Source organism: Mytilus trossulus, chromosome 2 (genome assembly GCF_036588685.1).
Source record: "Mytilus trossulus isolate FHL-02 chromosome 2, PNRI_Mtr1.1.1.hap1, whole genome shotgun sequence".
Taxonomy (NCBI): domain Eukaryota; kingdom Metazoa; phylum Mollusca; class Bivalvia; order Mytilida; family Mytilidae; genus Mytilus; species Mytilus trossulus.
Window position 1 is genome coordinate 38,065,152 of NC_086374.1, and position 18,106 is coordinate 38,083,257.

General features: G+C 31.4%; 1 protein-coding gene across 1 annotated transcript; it reads left to right on the plus strand.

The window, feature by feature from the left end:
• The first annotated feature begins 2 nt into the window (after positions 1-2).
• LOC134707153 (ubiquitin carboxyl-terminal hydrolase MINDY-3-like) lies at positions 3-13,733 on the plus strand. Its single transcript, XM_063566692.1, has 12 exons — positions 3-218; positions 1,224-1,367; positions 2,494-2,722; positions 3,995-4,109; positions 5,039-5,112; positions 5,803-5,882; positions 6,705-6,775; positions 8,639-8,719; positions 11,219-11,291; positions 11,646-11,718; positions 12,814-12,976; positions 13,525-13,733. The coding sequence occupies exons 1-12, from the start codon at positions 113-115 to the stop codon at positions 13,672-13,674; spliced, it is 1,359 nt and encodes a 452-aa protein (XP_063422762.1). The 5' UTR covers positions 3-112; the 3' UTR covers positions 13,675-13,733.
• Positions 13,734-18,106: the final 4,373 nt, after the last annotated feature.

An 18,106-nucleotide genomic window follows, 5' to 3' on the forward strand; every position in this document is an offset into this window, starting at 1 on the left:
CTCTGAAGTAAAGCATCAAAGTGACGTTGATGTCAACAATATGGATGCCAAATTTTCAGCATAATTTTTGACAGATTTATTTTCATGAAAGTCTCAAACATTAGTGATTATCATGGCTACCACATCAGGAAAACTCGACGAAGACACGTTGATGACATTAAAAAACATTATATGGGGAACAGATATCAAAGATGAAGTGTTTAAAAGATGGACACAGGGTATTTATGTTCAGAGTGTGTCAAAACAAAAACAAAAGTGAAACTAGGTTTAGACGTTCGAATGTAATTCAAGTACTGACTCTTTGCATTTTTTATTCACTATATTGATATGGGATATCGTGTAACTGATGACTTACACAATAAATTATATAGCAGTACAATTTCTTCTGGTCACTTTTCACAATTGGGACTCTCTTAGACTTAGTCCAAATAATTACTCTTTAATCTCTCTTACCCCAAATAATTACATGTATGACGTCTTGCAAGATGTCATAATTATGTTGAGTAAGACCCCCTATGATGCCTTATGGCCTTAAATCATGCATGAGTCTCTGGACTCGCCTTCAAAAGTGCTTTGTGAAAACCCAGCAGGTCCATATGATTTCACTGTATCCTCAAAAATATTTAGCTGGACCTGGACACTGGAACAGGTCCTGTCAGAAAAACCCAAACTGACCTATCCATGTAATAACAGGCATATATTTTTTTTAAAACATTTATGTACAAGATATATTGACATGCTTTACAAATATTGTTTTAAAGGAGATTGTTTTTATTTTTGTTCATCAATGTAACGTAATATTACTGAAAAATTCTATCTTTTAAATTGTATATACATGTACACCAAGTTGTTTTTCTTGCAGCTTTTGAAAAGGGCAGGTTAATCTCTTCTCAGAGGGCAAAAAACACATACATATATTATAGTCAAAGATATGACTGAGTGCAGAAGATACAAAAATGTAGATATTTCTAGCTGTTTTCATGGTTTTTTTTTACACAATCAGAGTTAAAATGAAGAATTACAACATTCAAATGCCAGGTAAACAGCATTTGAATAACTAATTTGGCTATTAAACATAAGCCACTACAGATGAATAGCAATTTCATTTATGCAGAAATGAAATTTCAAGTTTTACGGTTGAGCATATATGTGACGTGAAGGAAAAGCACAGATTATATATAATATATTTACATTTCTTTTCATTTACTCTAGTTTATTTTCAGGATTTGTATTTAGTGAAGATGAACCAACAGCATTGGTACAATTCGATGGAGGTCCATGTGCAGTTATTGCACCTGTTCAAGGTTACATAATAAGACAAGCTCTGTTTACTGAGAATCCTGTCGATAATTTATCTACATTAACAGGTAAGCAAAATTTATACCTTTGTAAGAATTAAGAAAATAAATAAAAGTTTCATGTAGACAAATAAGTAGATATAAAATTAAAGGATGAGGTATGTTGAGTGCCAATGAGACAATTGCAACTCTCCATTCAAGTCACAATTTATAAAAGTAAACCATTATACCACCAAAGTATGGTCTTCAACGCAGAGCTTTGGCTCACACTGAACAGCAAGCTAAAAAGGACCCCCAAAAATTACTAGTGTAAAAGCATTCAAAAGCCATGAATTTACGGAGTGTTTTAAGAAATAGATTTAGATATAAACTTGAATTCACAGTTACATGTAACATGGTTAAAGCCCAAGTCAGCAAGCAAAAAATCCTTTGACTACTATGATGAGCTTTTTATAATCTGAAAATACTATGAATAGAGCAAAAATATAAGATTTCTTTTAAATAAACATTCACATGATCAAGAGAGAAACGTTAACATGCCCTTCATTTTAGAATTTTTCATCATTGGCTGTAAGTCCTAGCTGGAAACTAAAAGTTGAATCGCACATGTTTAATCCATCTTCATTCTTTATTTGTCTGTCCCAAACCAAGAGAGCCTGTAGTTCAGTGCAAGTTGTTGTCATATTTGGTTTTGTAGGCAGGCCGAGTTGATAATTCTAAAAATTAATGTTGCTTTAATACAGCAATCGCTCTTTCATACATCATATATATATAACGTAATAAACGTTACCAACAGCAGTGTCGTCAAGGGCATTGTTAAAACGCCGCCTGAAGATTACCAGAAGGCATGAAAGCGCTAGTGACAATATTTTAATGAACTGTTGTTATTTGATGTGAAATATAGTTTGCGAATTTAAAAATTTTATTATATATATATGTTGTTTTCATGCAAAATGAAAGGAAATGATTTTTTTCAGCCTGTATAAGATCAACGTTTGAATGAATTTCAGACCTACAATGTATAATGAGTATTGTAAAAAAAAGGCCCTATTTCTTAAAAATAGTTTGTATGAAATAAATACTGAATAATACATGACACTCACTGAAGATAAAGTAGAGGTTCTTCATCCAAAATTACTTTACTAAAATTCAGGGCAAATGTCAAACTACAAATCAAATGTCCATCTTTTTACAGAGGAAAAGGCTAATGAACTGTTAGGATCAGCCCTAGTAGAAATCATGTTGGAAGTTTCATCTAAATCTGGTGTCTTTTCCGTAATCTACTTAGAGGATGATAAAAATGACGACGATACAAATAAAGATGAAAGTTGTAGTACATCAAAGGAAAACAGTGAGACGAAAAACGGCGAAAGTTGTGCCAAACGTCCTAAATTAGATGCAGACTTATTCCATACTAGAATAAGGTAATTTAAATTAAAATTTGAATAAATAATATGTACTTGTAATTATACAGAATCAAAATGTGTTATGGTACATGTAAGAGGTATGCTAATGGACTGTTGTTGATCTTTTATAACTATAAAAAAAAACTTCTTTTCATTGAATGTTTAATATTATTGAGAACTCAATGTTTACTAAACAAAAGAGTTCCATTCTGCAATAAGATTGTATGAGCTAGGTTTATTTATGCATATATAATAGCCAAGAATCATTGTTTTATTATAAAATATGAAATCAGCCATCTTAAAACCCTTTCCTCCATAGTGACACCTTTTGACGCCACCCCCTTTACTCCATAATGACGCCGTTTGACGCCTGTGTAGTACCTCAGTTGAAACACTTTGACTACAAAGTGTCTGGAGTAGACTAAATAAAATTTGTATCCAATATGAAAAGGAATATCATAAGAATATCTGACTTAAATTTATTTGATGAAATATTTGTTTTTCACAATGCATTGATACTTTAAAGCATATTATCAGAATTTTATTGAAAAATCCTATGCGAATCAAGTATGCAAAAAAAAAATTCAATGGAGGAAAGGGTTAATCTGAATTTCCCCCTTTTTGTTTGACCAGTATATTTGAGTGATGAGTCAACAGTAGTGTTAAAACTTTGACTTTTTTTTTTATAATTGTGGACTAACCATGGTCAAAATTAAGAGTCCAGTCACAAGAGTCACTGGACTCTTCTGAAAGAAATCTGGTACCTTATACTTTTCCTTTAAGTCCAAATTGAAAAAGAAATAGCTACAACATTTCTACAAGGTTGTCTAGTTAGCTGACTCATATACCTTTGGTCAGACAAGCAAATAAGGTCAGTAAAAGTAGACAAAAATTCAGCAGAAAACCACATAGATAAAATCAACTTTCTTTGAAATATTATAAAATTGAGAAAGGAAATGGTGAATGTGTCAAAGCGACAACAACCCAACCATAGAGCAGACAACAGTCTATTTACCTTTGATGAACTATTGGTACCAGTCTATGTGATGTGACTTATGTTAGATATTCTTTTTTATTTCATGAATGTTGAGCAATACATTTTAATATTGTGATTGAATTAATCTATGGAAACATCTTGACTTTCTTGTTATATATACATGTCTCTATATGTTTTGATTATGTTCCCAGTTGTACTATCTTCTTTCTAAAGTTGTGAACATTACGCTAAGATTATTTGTACATTTTAGTTTTGTAGAAAACATTTAATATTATGTAAGTTTTATTTTACAGATGCACCAAATGTGAGAATGAAGATGATTTGAGAACTTATGTTAAGTCCAAGCTATCAATGTTTCAGGAGACCTTTGGGGTTGTGCTGTATTTATATTCCATAATATTAACTAAGGTGTGTCTCTTACATATACTAGTATTCTGATATTTATATTCCATTTTGTTATTCAGGTTTTTAAGAAATTTTCTCTTTCCGCTAAAACTTGTTCAGTGGCCTATTATAGCTGACTATGTAGTATGGGTTTTGCTCATTGTTGAAGGCTTTACATGTAACCTATAGTTGTCAATTATTGTGTCATTTGGTTTCTTGTGGAGAGTTGTTTCATTGGCCATCATACCGCATCTTCTTCTTTTTTATAAAAGTATGTTCTTTGTTAGTACTAAACATGTATCACACATGTTCCTGACTTTTCCTGTTTAAATATGGTGTATTGATTGTGAGATGAATGAATTGGTCGAAATCTTTATGAAAAACTGCCCTTGTTGAAACCAAGATTTGTCCTTACACAAACATCCTGAAATAATGATTCATTCAGATTACTCACTTTGCTTTCAAGGAAGTTTTCTGTAAAAAAATTTGTTTGAATACTTAAAATTTCAAGGAGTTATCTCTCATATATTTCATTTCTTGTGAAAATAGTGTTTGATTGTATATAGCTTTGGTATTTGAATTGATTTGAGTGGTATCTTTACATCTTTACGAAATATTTTTCACATCAAATTTCCAATATAGATGTAATATGTCCAGATTGACATAAAAAAAATTTGGTGTTCACTGTTGGCATTTTTAGTTGAATCATTATGATTAGAAGTATTTTCAAAGAAACAGTCATATAGTGTTGTGATTTCTATACAAACTGTTGATTGAATTCAGTCTTCACAGTGTACTGCTAAATCAACAGGCCCAGAACTCAATTTTTGAAATTTTTTAGTTAGATTCTGTTGGCCTGTAGATATGATTTTAACAGGCCCGAGAGCAATTTACAAGCTTGGGCTGCCGTTCAGTGTGAAGACTGGAATTAAAGCACAAGTACATTTTTTCAGGGCATAGAACAAATAAAGAATGAAGTAGAAGATCCAGGGGAACAGTTTATAGACAATATACATGGTCATGGCGGGTAAGGTTACACATATACAAAAGTTTATAGACAATATACATGCAGGCCATAATCTTGCTGGCAAATGACGATTAAGTCGCCAAAGAATTTTGAAAATTGCTAAATCTTGCTGGCTAACTGACTCCATAGCAATGTTTCTTGATTTACAAGTCTCACAGGTAAATAAAAATGGCAACTGACAAGGGAAATCAAGATTTTAAAAACGATCGAGGATTATCGGTGATCAAATGAAAAAAATACAACAGCGACTTTATTCATCCACACATTTAACTGAGCGTCTGATTACAATGATTTTCTTCTGAGGACATTGCATAATCACTTAGCTGATTTTTTTTACTTGTACATGTATTTATAACGAGTTGATCAGTTTTACTATTCGGTAGGTTAAGGTAGGAATCACAACAAAAGTGTATAAATATTAGATAATATACATGGTCATGCCAGGTTAAGACACACAATTACACAATTATTTGAACAGTTAATAGACAATCTACAGGTCATGCCCGTGGGTACAGTAAAACAAATTTTATTGAATGTAAGGATATTTGATACTATTTCTTTTGTTTCTATAATTTGATGATGTGTTATAGTTGATAGTTCAGTTGGTAATCTGTGAAAAGAGAAAAAAACAACATTGCAATTAAAAATAGTGATTCTCTGACAATACCATGAATTCTTTTTATTATACAGCCAAAGTCTGATTAACTTATTGCTGAGTGGTAAAGCTGTAACCAATGTATGGGATAATGATAAAGACATCTCAGGTTTAAGTAAGTAACATTGTACATGTGTCAGGAAGTGAAACGGTAATGTGAATTGATTGATTGATTTAAACTCAGATAAAGTAACCTTTATGATAGAAAGTGTTGTGAATTCACCTATTTAATAATGTTACAGGGAAACAAGTCTGGTGACCCATTTTCTTTCTTTTTCTCATCTGAAAGCATATTATTTGACCTATCTCCTCAGATTTTATCTTGAAATTCTATGGAATAGTTTTCATTTTATCACTCACAATTGGGTTTTCCATGAATAATCTATACAAAACTTGACAATTTTGTACAACCTGTAGCATGCAAAAGCCTTGTAAACCCAAGTTTTTGTTATATTTTGAAAACAGCATGACATGAACTCCATACACCTTATCGCTAATCTTGGCTGACCCTACAGCTTGAACTTTTGACGCAAACAACAATCACTTTTCCATTGTGGCATCAGGTTTTTGTTTTATGCCGTCAAAATATTACGGGAACCTGTGTGATATCCATTAATGTCAGACAAATAGCGATAAGGTGTTTTCTGACAAATTGGTAAACAAATTCTATGGATATTTATTTAGACCCCCCTATCTACCTTAATTTTTTATACAAATTAAATACAAGAAATGATTACTAAGGTACAGGGATACCAATAAATACATAAAACAATATAATAGATTAATAATATAGGTGAATAAAAGAGATTTTGGTTAAAAATTATTGAGACTATCACCTAACAACACTGTAAACACAGAAAGCCATAATTCATCATACTGTGTTCAACTATATACAGGTTTCTACACAGCATGTGAAGGTTTAAATCTTTTGTTTCAGAATTACGTGGCATTCCAAGGCAGTCTACTATAGGATTTTTAACATTAATGGAATATATGCGTTATTGTGAGGTTTGTAAATTGTATAAACATCATCATTACATATACATTTGTTCTACCTCATGTATTTTAGAAGACAGCAGTCATTAACAAACAAAAATCAATCGAGGGCAATCCGTTTTACTATTACAATTCATTTCTAGTTTAAGTGTTGATTAGAAAAACCTACCAAACAATTCATACAACTCAAATATAATTTAGATATAAAAAAAAATGTAGCGATACAAAATGTTTCAGTTGGTCACGAGACACTAGCCTTGTAGAACCATTTACAGTATTCTTTCTTAGTAATCAAACTTCAGAGTTAATGAATATAAAAAATCAAGATTTCATTGTAGTCATTTAACAATAAGCACACTTCTATATGCAAATTCAGTTTTGTGTCTTTGGGTTGCTGTCTCATTGACATAACCTTTATACTTTAGGAATGACTAATATTTTTTCAGTCTATGAAGAAATAACATTAAAAAGGAGTAGGTCCGATGAGGGCTCGTTTTAGCCTCAAATTTCAAGTTCATCTGACGAAAGATTTTGGACACTTTTTAAACACTTATATGTCTATTCCAATTGATTCAATTATTTTTTGTGAAAGATTTTAACTGATTCACTCATAAAAAATGCTCCGATTCTAGGTTAGATATGAAATATCTATTAAATATGCCAAAAACTGTAAGTTTTCAGATGGTTTTTGTCAAAAATGAAAGTGGCCGCATCCATGTTCATCCTCGACCTTTATATATGTTATGTATTATCATAAAACACAATTTATATTTCAATATCAAGAATGAACACAAATGCGGCCACTTTCATAGAAGACAGAAACCGTCTTAAATTTTAACTAAAATGCTGAAATTGTGTCGATTTCAGTAATTAAGCACGACTTAATGATGTAAGTACCTGATTAAAGTGCATTGTAATGCCAAAAACAGCCCATATTTATGTAGCTGAGGCATTATACTTTCCCAAAAATAACTAAAAGTTTACATTTAAACAATTTTGTAAAACTGCTATATTTCAGGGCCAAAAAGGGGTCTTACTGAACCTACTCTCTTGGTGCACACTGAATAACGTGTGTAGAGGGTTATTAAACAGTGTGCACCACATTTTTTATGTTATGTCGAATAGACAGAACAAATATTACATTTTGTACAGTCATTTCTTATAATTTATTGTAAATTCCATTTTAGACCTTGGAAAACCATGAAAAAACGTTGATGACGTCACGGTCACATGACTAAATTATGTCTATGGGCTGATTACAAAATAACGCTAGCCAATCAGAAGATGTGTTACATCCAAAATTAAATTATTATGAGATTAACTGAAAAAATATACATTATTTTTTATTTTGATGGATGGGAGTAATAATAATATCTTATAGTAAAATGTAAAATTTGATGCAACATATATTCAGAAATCATGAAATTAGTAAAGTTAACCCCTTTAAAAAGAGAACACCATGCAATATTTCATAATTTTGATAACAACACAATATATATAATTAAAGACAAATGATTCCATTGCTGTTCACAGATTAACTTAAAATAATGTGTGTGCTTGTGGTTACTTGATGGAACAGCTAAGTTAACAGAACAATATCATAATAACTGTCAGTAAACTGAACAACAGCAAGATTACTTTCAGTAAAATTAACAATATCATGATAACTGCCAGTAAACAGAACAACACCATAATTACTGTCAGTAAACTGAACAACAACATGATTGCTGTCAGTAAAATGAACAACAGCATGATTACTGTCAGTTAACTGAACTACAAAATGATAACTTTCAGTTTTTTTAAATGTTGGACTCAATTGCTGAGAATGTGAACCTATGAGCATCATGTTCTTAAATATGTATACAACTTTTGTAGGTTGGTTGGTACTTAAAGAATCCAAGATTTCCTATTTGGACGCTAGGGAGTGAAACACATCTTACTGTATTGTTTTCTAAAGTAAGTATTCACCTTCAACATTGTTGAGGAAGAATTTTCTAAGGAGAGTTTGGATGGTAGTAAATAAAACACATCTAACTGTATTGTTTTCCAAAAGTTATTACATAAAAATTCTGTTAAAGAACTCTCTAAGGAGCATTATTTCTAGGCTTATTTTTATTTTTCTCAAGCCAATATAGATGAATAAAAGTTTTAGTATATCACTTGCAAATATAATGAGACTCTAATTTAAAACCGGATGTTTACTTGAACTTTGAAGCATTATGTTTTCTGGTCTGTGCAACCATTCGTTCCTCCCTCTGTTCATTCGTTCTTCCATCAATTTGTTCATTCATCCGTCCTTCTGTCCCACTTCTGGTTAAAGTTTTTGTCGATCCTGCAACTTTTGCAGAAAGCTTGACATAGGTACATTTTGTATAGTGATCCGGCAGCGGTGGTGGCGGCGTAAGCTAACTTTTTAAAAGCTTTATATTTTAGAAGATGGAAGACCTAGATGCTTCATATTTTGTATATAGATGCCTCATCTTCCAAACTTTCTGTCAGTCACATGTCCAATGTCCATGACCTCATTTTCATGGTTTAGTGACTACTTGAAAAAAAGTTCAGATTTTTTGTAATGTGAAATTCTCTTATTATAAGTACTGTGGATTCATTATTATTCATTGGATACCAATTTTCGTGGATTTCATGGGTACAGGTGAACCACGAAATTAAATGTTCAACGAATAACATATTTTCTATAGGTTTGTATGCAGACTTTGACAAAACCACGAAATTAAATATCAACGAACATGTAATTTTCCTCTATCCATGAAAATTGGTACCCACGAAAATAAATGAATCGAATAACTATATTTGGTATGTGTGTACCTTGGTAGGTCCTCATGCCCTTCAAACAGTTTTCACTTGACCTAGACCTCAGTTCATGGATCAGTGAACAAGGTTAAGTTCTGGTGGTCAAGTCCATATCTCAGATACTATAAGCAGTAGGTCTAGTATACTTGGTGTATGGAAGGATTGTAAGGTGTTCATGTCCAATTGGTAGTTGTCATCGAACCTTGGCCTCATTTTTATGGTTCAGTGGTTATAGTTAAGTTTTTGTGTTTTGGTCTGTTTTTCTCATACTGTATGCAATAGGTCTACCATATTTGGTGTATGTAATCATTGTAAGGTGAACAAATCTAGCTGTTAGGTGTCATCTGACCTTGACCTCATTTTCATGGTTCAATGGTCAAAGTTAATTTTTTTAGTTTGGTCTTTTTTTCTAATACTATATACAATAGGTCAACTATATTTGGTGTACGGAAATATTTTATGATCTATATGTTAGTGGAGCAGGTTTTATTTGACCTTGACCTCATTTTCACGCTTCATTGCTCAGTGCTAAGTTTTTGTGTTTTGGTCTGTTTTTCTTAAACTATAAGCAATAGCTCACCTATATTTGTTGTATCAAGAGTTGTTAGCTGTACATGTCTGCCTGGCATGGTACATCTGATCTGACCTCATTTTCATTGTTCATTGATCAATGTTTAGTTTTCTTGGTTAATGTTGAGTTTATTTGATAGTTGCTATAAAGCTTTATGTTTAGGACTATCAACATAATATCAATGATTAGTAAAGAAGGCGAGACATTTCAGCTTGTGCACTCTTGTTGAAGAAGTTGAAGTCCAATCAACTTGAAACTTAGTACACATGTTCCCTATGATATGATCTTTCTAATTTTAAAGCTGAATTAGAGATTTCCCCCCATTTTCAGGGTTCATTTAACATAGAAAATGATAGTGTGGATAGGGCATCCGTGTACTTAGGACATATTCTTGTTCTCTAACCTGTTGGAAACAAATTTCACTGAAAATGGGTTACCAAAAATTTTGTAAACATTAGCGTCTAACAATTAATCCTCTACTCAATTGATGTAAGGAATGTGTGTTGACTTAAGTTTTATTGTCTTATGACCTGATGACCAGTTACCATTACTTTACAATCAACCAACCAGATTATGGAAATCATGATTTAACATTAATGGTTGCATCTCATTTAATGGAAAGTAATATGTGGAAAAGGCTGTTAATAAACAAATCACTGAAAATTTGGAAGATTTTCTTTTTTATCATAATTCAAATTTATCTGGAATGCAAGTTACTTGAAATCAACAATAGTTACTGCACTGTAGAGGAGCAGATTTTTACTTTGAAATGTATATTCCTGATTTTGACAATTTTGTTATTTATAATATAGATGAAGGTATTAAAGAAATCAATATTTCTGTGTGAAAAAAAGATGTCACATACTAATGTCAATAATGCTACATGTGTGCATTTACACTATAATGGACAAAGACATCTAACAAATACTCATTCTATGATGCAGGGGAAAAAGACACCTCATATTAAGACAATAAGTATGTGTTAGATGATTAGGCAGAAAACAATGCATTATACTTTATAAGTTTAATTTGTATTGTTGAGTTACTGTCTGATGTCAAAGTTTCTTTTGTAGGATCAAAATTTAATAATAAATGAATCTTCTCAGTCGAGTGCCAGACATATATTTCAAAGATTTGACCCTGAAGGTAAGTCAGTCAACAGATGTGCTATTCCTCAGTCCAAAAACCATTTCAGAATAACATATTAATGCTGGATCCGAAAAATTATGTCATGAGTTCCTAAAACATGCATATTGCCTGAACTAATTTAAACATTTTCAGTTCTTTATGTGATAAACAAATGTTTATAGAGGTTTAATCAATCTTTTTTAATTGTTTTATTCCATACCACCAAAACACTTTTCTGGACATAAAATCTACATAAGATTCAATTGCTGTAAAATATCATCACAAATGTTAATAGTAGTAAATGGGAATGTAGACAGTTTACTGATTGTTTTTATTATTTAAATTCTAATTTCATTATTGTGTTTATTTCAGGTAATGGTTTTATTTCTACATCATTATTAGGAGATTTGATGAGTGCATTAGACCTTGTATCTGAAAAAGAATAGTAAGTGCTCAAATCTCATAGGTCCAATGTGACAGCATATTAACATATTTAGTTTGGATTTCTAAGTTTATAAAATGAAGGTTAAATTTTAAAAAAAGTGGTAATTTTCATTATGATTTCTTTTGTTCAACTGCAATGTTAAAAACCCAGATGCCACTGTACATTAAACAAAATATAGTAGCTCAATCAATGAATCATCAAAACCATGGTGCTTGAAGGAAGTGTGTGCACACAGTTTGCTCTGAACCAGATGTGGAAAACTTTTGGGGATTCATGTTTTCTGGTCTGTGTGTCTGTTTGTCTGTCTAGCTTTAGGGTACAGTTTTTGGTCGAGATAGTTTTTGATGAAGTTCAAGTCCAATCAACTTCAAACTTAGTACATATGTTCTCTATGATATGACCTTTCTACTTTTAATGCCACATTATAGTTTTTATCCCAATTTCACAGCCCACTGAACATAGAAAATGATAGTGCGGAAGGGGCATCTGTGTACTATGGACATATTCTTGTTTCTTCAATTTTTCTGATCAGGGACTCTAATATCAATATGGTTTAATTTTTTCCAGATGAGCAGTTCAGACTCATAAGAGTAACAATTTTTAGTTAAAGCTTTAATGCAATCATAATTTTTATTTGTATGCTCTTATAATTACATTAGATGTAAGTTTCATTATAATGCGTTATTCTGATTGGCTAACATGTTATTCTGTAAACAATTGCATCAGACAATAACATTTATCATGCATGATGACACGAGGTCCCACAAAAAAGTGCACAGGTGATTTAAATAAAACTGGATAAAAATCGTGTTTTCATGATTTTAGCTAAAAAAAATGTAATTATAAGTATTGAATACTTTTTTTTGAAACTTTATAGGGTTGTAAAAGCGTTGACCGTGCGTACATTTTTAGAATGAAGCGCTTCCGCGCTTCATACAAAATGTACTTCGGTCAACGCTTTTACCACCCAATAAATTTACAAAAAGAAGCATTCAATTCTTAAATATACAGTTTGAGATTGTAGTTAATACAGGTATATACTTGAATCATCAGTGCAGGAACTCATGATATTTTTCATTGTATTTATATTTACAGTGTAGATATCATGACCAGCAAGCTAGATTCAGAAAGTCTTGGTATAATTACAATGCACTGTTTTATGGAGGAGTTTTATCCTGGGGATGTCATCAAGGACACTCCAAATACATTTGAATTATACCATTATAATGGTATCCCTAGATCATGCTTAAATTCTAAGGTAACATAATAATTTTATAAGTAATAGAAGATATAAAACTTTTGAATAAAAAGATTGGTTACACATTTTAAATAAGAATCATTAATGTAAAAAAAAAGAGAGAACATACAATATTCATGTTACACATTTGAACTACACTATCTAGTTAAGACACTTGGACTAAGAAACAATATATAGTTTTTAAGACACTTGGACTATGAACAAAATATACAGTTTAGACACTTGAACTAACAACACAATATGTATGCAGTTTACACACTTTGACTTACAAATTAATACAGTTTAGACATTTGAAATAAGGACACAATATTAAGTTTAAACACTTGGATTGAAGACAGTATAACATCGAGTGACAATTCAAATGCATATTCAGAATGAGAACATAATTTGTGATTTTGAGAATTTTCTGGAAATATCTTGAAATCCATAACAGACAACAACAGAGCATTTCATTGGTTCTAAATATTTTTGATGGCAGATTTGAGAAGGATGAATTCATTATTTTCAGACATAACACTATGTAATAATTATTTTCCCATATATTTCAGGTGAAATACTTTGTTGGAACAGCCACTTTACCAGAAGAATTAGAAGTCCAGATTATAACAGATACATCTCCTATAAAACTTTGTCTACAAACAAAATGGCCGAGTATAGAAATGTCATGGACAGATAATTACATCCCCTCACTGAATTAATACTCATTGTTATGTTTTATAATCTTGTTAATGTCATATAAATACAGAAATATAACACATTTTTGTTGTTTTTCTACATTTTTCTATATTTTTTTAGGCAGAGTTGTGATCCTTGGACCTCTGATAATTTAAGCCAATAATCAGTATATGAAGATCTTCATTTAACAATTACTGAACTTTAGATTTAATGAAATTTGACCTGAGGAATCCTAGTATGTGTTGGTTTGAATTTGGGATTAGTGAACTATATTATGATTAATTCACCAACATGGCAACAAAGACTAAAAATTGGGCTATTTAAAAGATCAGAAATATTGTCTTGTATCTCCTAAACTGCAGTAGGAAGAGTGTTCTGACAAGGGAGGTGGTTAAAAATCTCTCTATAATCCTTTAACTTTGCAAGGCAATTTCTTACTGGAGTTGATAACTTTTTTGATTTTGATGCTGTTTTAAATTTACTTTTAATTCAGTCCATCACTTTCATCAGAAAGACATGTAAACCTTATAATAACTTTAGGTTTGATGACATGAAACATCTTTTATTTGATTCTTTATATAATTTTTTATTGAAATAATTTAAGGAAAACTGACATATGCTTGGCTGACATTTTAGACATTATGGGATATATATATACAGGAGGAAATTGTCATGCATTTATAATTTTGATGATGAAGAAAGATGTATTATTTCTAAATTTTCACTAATGCAAATAAATCAGAACAGAAGTTGAAGATATAAAATGTTAGTTGTAGAAGATAGAATTTGTAAACAGGCCCTATGTGTTAAGGATTTTCTTGCTGTGTTGAATACCCATTGAGGCCTTGGGCTTTTTTCTGCTCTTTAGTCAGGTTGTTGTCTTTGACATATTCCCTATTTCTATTCCCAATTTTATTGCAAAATAGATATTGAAGATGGAATATTATTTTGTTAAACATGATTAATATATCGAAGAGGTGACAGGTTGGTTTTGGTCCAACTTCAAATCAAATTAAAAGATCTATTTAAAGTCGAATCGTGTACAAAACAGTAATGTCAGCAAAAACTTGCATAGTTGCAACATCAACACAAATTATATAAAACATATCAAGGACCATAAATTAAGACATTTTCACTTTTTTTTTCTACTTTACGTGAGTCTGCATTTATGTATGCCGTCATACGACAAAATTATTTTTATGTCTACCTGTGCGAATTTCAAACGCGCAATTTTACACCAGTGGAAAACCTTCTATCATTTATGGATAGACTTTACATAGATAAATTCAGCCGTATAAGAAAAGCAAAATGAGAATGTTAAACTGATGTATGCCTTTTTGTGCTTCTTTGTTACATTTGTTGTTTATGTAGTGATATTAAGATGATAACACAATATTGACTGTTGTACCCCTATTTTTGACATTTTTACTCTTTGAGTATGTTTGTTTTGTTCATACATCGTTGACAATGTAATGGAATTTGATGCGACTGTCATACAAGTGAGAGGTTTAGCTAGCTATGAAACCAGGTTCAATCCACCATTTTCTACATTAGAAAATGCCTGTACTAAGTCAGGAATATGACAGTTGTTATCCATTCGTTTGATGTGTTTGGACTTTTGATTTTGCCTTTTGATTTTTGATTTTCCTTTTTGAATTTTCCTCGGAGTTCAGTATTTTTGTGTTTTTACTTTTTTGTAGTGATACAATTTAGCACATATATTAATATGTTTTCAGCTTTAGCACTAAAACAACATATTCATGCACAAAGCAAATTAAACACCAAATATGAAATGTATGCACTAAGAGTACACAGTAAAATAAATAGCCGTGCATTAAGCCAAAGTAATATATATATAATAATCATGAGAAAAGTTTCAAGAACACAAAAAAGATGAAAACAACATTTTTGTCGAGCCTGCAACTTTTGTCCAGAAAGCTCGACATAGGGATAGTGATACGGCGGCGGCTAGGGCGGCGGCGGTGTTAGCTCACTTCTTAAAAGCTTTATATTTTAGAAGGTAGAAGACCTGGATGCTTCATACTTTGTATATAGATGCCTCATGTTATGAACTTTCCATCAGTCACATGTCCAATGTCCTCAGTTGACCACATTTTCATGGTTCAGTGACTACTTAAAAAAAAATATTAAGATGTTTTGTAATGTTAAATTCTCTCTTATTATAAGTAATAGGATAACTATATTTGGTATGTGCTTACCTTGCAAGGTCCTCATGCCTGTCAGACAGTTTTCACTTGACCTCGACCTCATTTCATGGATCAGTGAACAAGGTTAAGTTTTGGTGGTCAAGTCCATATCTCAGATACTATAAGCAATAGGTCTAGTATATTGGGTGTATGGAAGGACTGTAAGGTGTACATGTCCAACTGGCAGGTGTCATCTGACCTTGACCTCATTTTCATGGTTCAGCGGTTATAGTTAAGTTTTTGTGTTTTGGTCTGTTTTTCTTATACTATATGCAATAGGTCTACTATAATTGGTGTATGGAATGATTGTAAGGTGTACATGTCTAGCTGACAGGTGTCATCTGACCTTGACCTCATTTTCATGGTTCAGTGGTCAAAGTTAAGTTTTTTAGTTTTGGTCTATTTTTCTAATACTTTATGCATAAGGTCAACTATATTTGGTGTATGGAAATATTTTATGATCTATATGTCGGTTATGCAGGTTTCATTTGACCTTGATCTAATTTTTACGGTCCATTGCTAAGTTTTAAGGGTTTGTGTTTTGGTCTGTTTTTCTTTATTTATAAGCAATAAGTCAACTATATTTGTTGTATTGAAAAATTGTTAGCTGTACATGTCTGCCTGGCATGGTTCATCTTACCTTGACCTCATTTTCATGGTTCATTGATCAATGTTTCATTTTCTTGGTTAATGTTGAGTTTATGTGACAGTTGTAATAAAGCTTTATATTTAGGTCTATCAAGATAGTATCAAGGATTAGTAAAGAAGGCGAGACATTTCAGTGTGTGCACTCTTGTATACATTTAATGTGTTGGAAGCTCTACAGGATTTACCTTCATCAGACACTAAATTAAATATTTGTATCATGTAAATAGATTTGAAAAACCAAGCATTTCAGTGCCTTGAGATGTCATTTGGTATGGTGAAAATATGTTATTGCATGTAACATTTTGATTCTATTATTCCTCAGTGTATATTTCTTAATATTATAATAATAGATGAGTGCATTTGCTTTTTTGACGAAATTGTATAAAAAATATTATCAACTGTTTAATATTTAAATTTCTATTTAAAGGAAGCTATAGTTTCCCATTGTTTTTGGCGTGAAATAACACTTATTTACTAGCTATTTGAACAAAATCAAGTATATTCTTCCTAGTTCTTGACTCTAACAGTGGTGGATAAAAAAAAATCAAGAGTGGGGGCACTGGCTGCCTAATAAGGGGCCTGCATTTGTCATGACTAAGTGATTCCCTTTATTATCAACCAATGTTTTCACACCAAAAAGGGGGACCTGGTCACCTTACTACAGGCTCTGTCAGTCCAATTTCACATAGTTGTGTTCTTGAACAATAGACTTGCTATTGTCATCATAGCCAGTAAAATAAGTGTATATTATTGTTGTTCAAGATTAAATTATTATATATCAATTTCGTTTATTTACAAGTCTGATTATCATATGGAATCCTAGTAATTATTCCACAAATTTATCCAAATTTTATGTTATTATTTTACTGTGATTAAAAAATAAACTCCATTCTCCGGCTATTTTATTTTACACTCCCGATTATACCACATATTTCATTAAAAAAATATGCCAGCACTTAAAAGTCAGACAGCTAAGAACTAACGTGTTCACTTGATAAGCATGTCTATTTCAATCATAGAATAAGTTTGCACCAATTTGATATCTGATCCTAAATGTTATATTTTAATTTAGGAAACTGTTCATATAAAGATATCGTCGAAATAAAAATATGTACAGCTACTACAAGTCTTGCTTGAACAGCAAAATGTATCGTTACAACCATTTACCTTAATATATATATATGTCCATAGCCAGGGACACCCCACAAGACTTGTCCTATACCGCACAATTTGTACATACCAAATTTTTTATTAAAATGATGTTCCCTTATATTCTTTATTGTTCTTCCCACAATTTACCGTTGAACCCTCATTTGAACACACCTCTACATTGAACCTGATCTTCATTTTACCCACCAAATATATTCATTACTATATTTTATTTCAAAGTATCACCAGATACATATTAATAAAACGTAAAACAAGGTTGTTATCCAACTTTTACTATTGCATCACAGAACGATTGCGATATAGGTATTTAGAACAATAAACACGGAAAATTCAATATATCCGACCTTACGATTTAATAAACATTACAGAAACAAAATATTTCTTTTAGATAACAAAACTGAGCTGAAATGCATACAAGTAGAATTACTTA

Bases quoted from the DNA above. Each gene is read 5' to 3' on its own strand.
- LOC134707153 (XM_063566692.1), top strand. From the start codon at position 113: ATGGCTACCACATCAGGAAAACTCGACGAAGACACGTTGATGACATTA. The intron at 4,110-5,038 runs GTGTGTCTCTTA...ACATTTTTTCAG, and splicing joins ATTCCATAATATTAACTAAG to GGCATAGAACAAATAAAGAA. The intron at 12,977-13,524 runs GTAACATAATAA...CATATATTTCAG, and splicing joins GATCATGCTTAAATTCTAAG to GTGAAATACTTTGTTGGAAC.